General features: G+C 36.6%; 1 protein-coding gene across 1 annotated transcript; it reads left to right on the forward strand.

The window, feature by feature from the left end:
* Positions 1-2,435: 2,435 nt before the first annotated feature.
* Positions 2,436-3,658, forward strand: LOC110905036 (ethylene-responsive transcription factor 12). The gene is made up of 2 exons (XM_022150922.2): positions 2,436-2,660; positions 2,785-3,658. The coding sequence occupies exons 1-2, from the start codon at positions 2,483-2,485 to the stop codon at positions 3,471-3,473; spliced, it is 867 nt and encodes a 288-aa protein (XP_022006614.1). The 5' UTR covers positions 2,436-2,482; the 3' UTR covers positions 3,474-3,658.
* The last annotated feature ends 1,562 nt before the right edge of the window (positions 3,659-5,220 follow it).

Consider the following 5,220-nt stretch of genomic DNA (forward strand, 5'->3'; position numbering starts at 1 on the left):
AATGGTCACTCACGTCCTATCATGGTTATTATACGAGTCAGGTTCGTATATAGTACGTATATAGCAATCACGTATAGTCATGGCAAACATGTACGCACGTAAGCAGATAAGACATAGCATGTGAGGATCCAATTGTCTAAGTCCAACAATACCCGGCCCAATAGCATAAGCAGCCCAATAACAAAACAGTCCAGATTCTCAATCGGCCCAAATAGTAAACGTATATCGGTCCAATAGCAAACAGTCCACAATTCAAATCGTTGGGCTCAATAGATTGGGCCCAAGACAGTGAAGGCCCAACAGTGTGCGTGCAACGGTGGTCTCGAGTCGCAACGGAGATCTCGAGTCGTAACCAGAGATTACGAGTCGCAACAGCTGGTTGCGAGTCGCAATGATGGTCTCGGTTCATCATGGTCTGGTTACGAGTGGTCATGTGCTGGTTGCGAGTCGCAACGGGACTCGCAATCGTGGTCTCGGCTGGTGCTGTTGTGGTTTCGAGTCGTGACCACGAGGTTTCGACTCGCAATCTGAGTCGCAACCGTGTGACGTGTGTGTGTAACCGGTTTCCATAAATCCTGCATTGACTTATCCGTGATTTCAGCTAACAGTTTGGTCAGTTTGGTAACCAGATCAATTAACAAAATTCTCAACAAATCAATAGCATGATATCGATCAAACAGAACAATTGCAACACAAATTCATAAGAACCCTAATTATAACATGCATGAACAACCAACAATTCATCGACAAACCAACATTCAAGTTAACCCGATGCATACTATAGCCGATTACTTGTTCATTCGGTAATACTACCAGATCATCGATCCTTATGCAATTCATACATTCGCACATATATCCGGTTCATATCTAAGCCAATTACATGATCATCAAAACAGCCGATTTCTATATATCAATACATTCGGTTCTAAACTAATCACAACTACAAACTGATTATATAACAATACATTCAAGGACCAACATAACCACATAATCTAACCGGCCCTAGATCATCATCATGCAGATTCTAATCGGTTCGATTTAAGCATGTAATCAAAGCATCACTTAACACACAAGCATAAAACATCATACTAACCGATTACAAGAAGGAGAGTGTGATCCGAGCAAGGGTGTTCCTTGGTGCCGTCGGGTTCCAAGCAAGCCGAGAGAGAGAGGAAAACTTCTAGGGTTTGTGTGTGTTTTTGTGTTTGTGACAACTAACCAAAACCTATCCCCAACTATGGGATTTACACGGTTAAAGGGGAGTGGGCCGAACCCACATGGGCTGCCCTAATAACCCGTGTGCAAAGTATAAGGCCCGAATGGGCTTGTGCGAGTGTGGGTGTGTTGTGCGGTCCGATTCATACATGTACAAATAGTAAACATCAAGCACATAACACAACATTTGTTCAATTAATATGATCACGTAATCACACTAGTTCGATGGTTACACGTAATGTACGAGACGGTAAAGTACGAGTTGTCACATAGGGACCTAAATGTGAAAAAAAAAACGTTTTGGATGAAACTAACAAAAGTGACTAAACCAAAAGAACGAAAAATACAGTTTAATCCATGAGGAATAATCAATTCGGAAATCAAGTTTACTATTCTATGTTCACAATAAAATTAAGTATACGGATGGTCCATATAGTTTATTAATTTATAAGTGGTCCTTGTTTTTTAGAAACGACGGGTTTTGTCAAAGAACTTTGAAATATCACGCCTTTAGTTCCTAGCCTGATGGGGTTATCTTGTTTAAGTTAAGTGATGTGAAATTACGAAAATTATATATATACTGATTTTGAGGGATGATGAATAGTAGCTTTATTTTTATAATAATAGATAATTTTTTATTATTTTATTATTTAATATATTATAATATAATAGTTTATTATTATATTTACTTTTAATAACATATTTTTCTTTTTTTAAAACATATATTTCCTTTACCTTTTTTTTAATAATTGTTTTTTTTCTTCTTTTCAACATATATTAATTTATCGATTAATTTGATACTTGTTTAATAAGTTACGTTTATAACTTTTTTTTCTAAAAACTTAAGTACGTAGTTGTGCTTGATTTCTTTCCCTGACATTCCGTTATAAGTTTTGTTAAAATAACGAGGTTATACTCAAAATAAAGTATTTATCTGGTATCATAAAACGGTACGATGATAAACTAAATCGTTCTAATGGTTTAACTTTCTAAACAACATGCTTTATTGTCAAATCACGTTTGTTTTATTTTATTATTTACTCAGTTTCGCCCCAACGCGCGATATAAAAAAAAAACTAGTACCTTTTAAAATTACAATTTGATCGAGGTCATTGTTAATTATCAATGACTTTAGGTAGGCATTCACTTCCTATAAAGGCATTCACTTCCTATAAAGCTTGTTTGAAGTTTTGGAGTTTGACATGATCAAGTGCACAGAGATTATCCTCTCCTTACATGGTAAAACATAAATCTTGGCACTAGACGGATGTTTACCCTTGGAACCCATTCTTCCTTCGACTACCCTGGTCTCCAATATACTCGACCACATCTCAATGATCCGTCCTTGTTCGGGAACATGTTCCCTAGGTTCAACGATCAAGATGATCATGACCCTCAAGAAAAAGAAGTGGATGTTGAGTTTACTCCCTATATAAGCGAATTTGGTGAGTAACCTACCTAGGAAGCAAACTATCTAGAAATCAAACATGTTTCAGAAACGTTCTATAAACTCTTATTAATTTCCTAGACCACCTATCAATAAAAAAAATTCATGTTGTATGTATCCAGGCTTCATGGAATCAAGCCAAGCAGAACTACCTTGCACCGAAGCCAAAGGTAAGATGAAGAAAAGGCGGTTAAAGGAGGAAACCCGAGAGGCGGAGTGGAGGCGATATAGAGGCGTTAGACGACGACCATGGGGAAAGTTCACCGCGGAGATAAGGAATCCGGAGAAGAAAAAGGCCAGATTATGGCTTGGTACATTTGATACACCTGAGCAAGCTGCATTGGCTTATGATAAAGCTGCTTTTAAGTTCCATGGTTCACGAGCCAAGGTTAACTTCCCACTCTTGATCGGCTGCGATAACCCAACCATTATGATAGAGCATCCAACAACCACCACTAACAAGACAGTGAACAAGGGGAAAGGTGATCATGACTCACTTCAAGATCTTCAACTGTATACGTTTGCACCACCACCAGACACAACCTCAGGTGATAATGGTTCGTTATGGTCCATTTTCATGCAAAACACGGTGCAGTTGCCATCTGGAGTGGAGGAGGTGGGTAGTGACCGTGATTCAATGTTGGGTTTTCAAGAAAACACGGTTGCACCGGAGGAACTTCAGTTTCCTGTGATGGAACCGCCTCCGGCAACCGCCACCGCAGTTAGAGCAACGGAGGTGGGAACTGATCATGACACGTTTTGGGATCTTCATATCGATACATTGACAGATGATGATTTCCTTTTTCTTTAGTGCTTTAAATTTAGTAGGTTTTTTTCATTGAATATCAAGATTTGGTCAAGAATCCATGCATGATATTATTAGAACATATGTGTAGTGGTACACATAAATAATGCCTCCATTCATGGGTATTGTATGATACGTGTCATTCCAGTCAGCAAAGAGGCATTATGGGTGTTTTTCACAAATAGGCGTAGTGGGATAATGCCCCATCAATTAATACCCAATTATTTAAAAAAAATAAAAATAAATTAAATAATATTTGTTGGAATATTCTTATTGGCCAAGCAAGAATTGAGAAAGCATGCATGTGGCGTGATTTAAATAACGCGCAGGAGCAATTTTTGAAAAAAAAAAAACGCCTAAACACGCCTAGGTGTAGTGGGGGTGGGCGTGTTTGGGTGTTATTGGTGAGGAAAAACGCCAAAATTGATACCACTACGGATGGTCTTACCGGTGATTTCATGTTATTCACTTTCTTGAAAGGTTTTTAACGAGACATGACTATAGAAATAACTAACTATAGTATCTTGGAAACCAAGCCGTGGGTGAGCTACTTGAAAAAGCTCAAATCAAAAAGTTTGTCGAGTCCAGCTCGAGTTACACTTATCGAACCCAAATTAGATTGTGAGACTAAACGAGCATACTATTTATATAACTTTTATTTATTATATTAAATAAGTATATTATGTAATAATTATTACTTTATATAAAAATTATGACAAAAGTAACTAAATATTATATATTACATTATATTTAAAATTATAAATAAAATACATACCAAAAATGGCTAAAAGAATATACATTAATGATAAAAATAAACAAGTTGCACTCAAGCTTTAAAAATAGAACTCGAAACGAGCCAACTTCGAGTTTGAGCTCTCATATGTTAAGTTAAACGAGTCGAACTCAGGCTCCGCTTGATCATTTACACCCCTAGAACTATGTGTAGTGTTTCCTTCAATATTTTTATATCTTGGTGAATTTTTCCAAGAAAGGTTTTAACTAGACGTAATTCTTTAAAAAAGAGTTAACTACATGGATGGACCTTGTGGTACGGCTATATTGTGTATTAAAAATAACCCCCCCCCCCCTCTCATTGTTTTAACATTGATCCGCCAAGCAAAGAAATTGCCCCTTCCCTCGTCAACTCTTCATTGGTCATTTTCTTCACTTCACTTCAGGTGGTTTAGCATCAACTTTCACGCCATCTACCTTAACTTGACAAAGGATTATGGTTTAAACTTTAACGCCAATTGTATATGGTTTATCACAAGTTTTATAAAACCTAAACCACTTTTGTCAATCAATGGTTTTTGTGCTTTTAGTATGTCATCCATTTTTCATCACTTTTGCCGTAAACTTGTTTATGTTGTCGAGAAAAACTTTCATCGTATCTTTAAGATCAATATTTTCTTTTTCAAAACATTTGACTCATTGTTCTCTCTTGAACAATGATTTCTATGGAAGTTTTAGCTTCACTTTAATGTTTTTAACTTTGTTTTTAAAATTCTCTATTTCACAAAGTTGTTCTTTATTTTTCTATGTCAAAAGCTTGTTCTTTTGAATAACATTGTCACTAAGATCACAAAAGTCATTGTATTGTAGCTTAAGCTCATCAAAACTATCATTACGTTCACTATAATATGATGATTCGGAATTTACCTCACTTGTCTTGTGAGCCATAAGATAAGCACATTCCTTAGCTTCCATGTGTTCATCTTCGTCACTGTCATTCCAAGCTCTACCAACAAATGCT

The sequence above is a fragment of the Helianthus annuus genome, chromosome 17, assembly GCF_002127325.2.
Source record: "Helianthus annuus cultivar XRQ/B chromosome 17, HanXRQr2.0-SUNRISE, whole genome shotgun sequence".
In the NCBI taxonomy this organism is placed as follows: domain Eukaryota; kingdom Viridiplantae; phylum Streptophyta; class Magnoliopsida; order Asterales; family Asteraceae; genus Helianthus; species Helianthus annuus.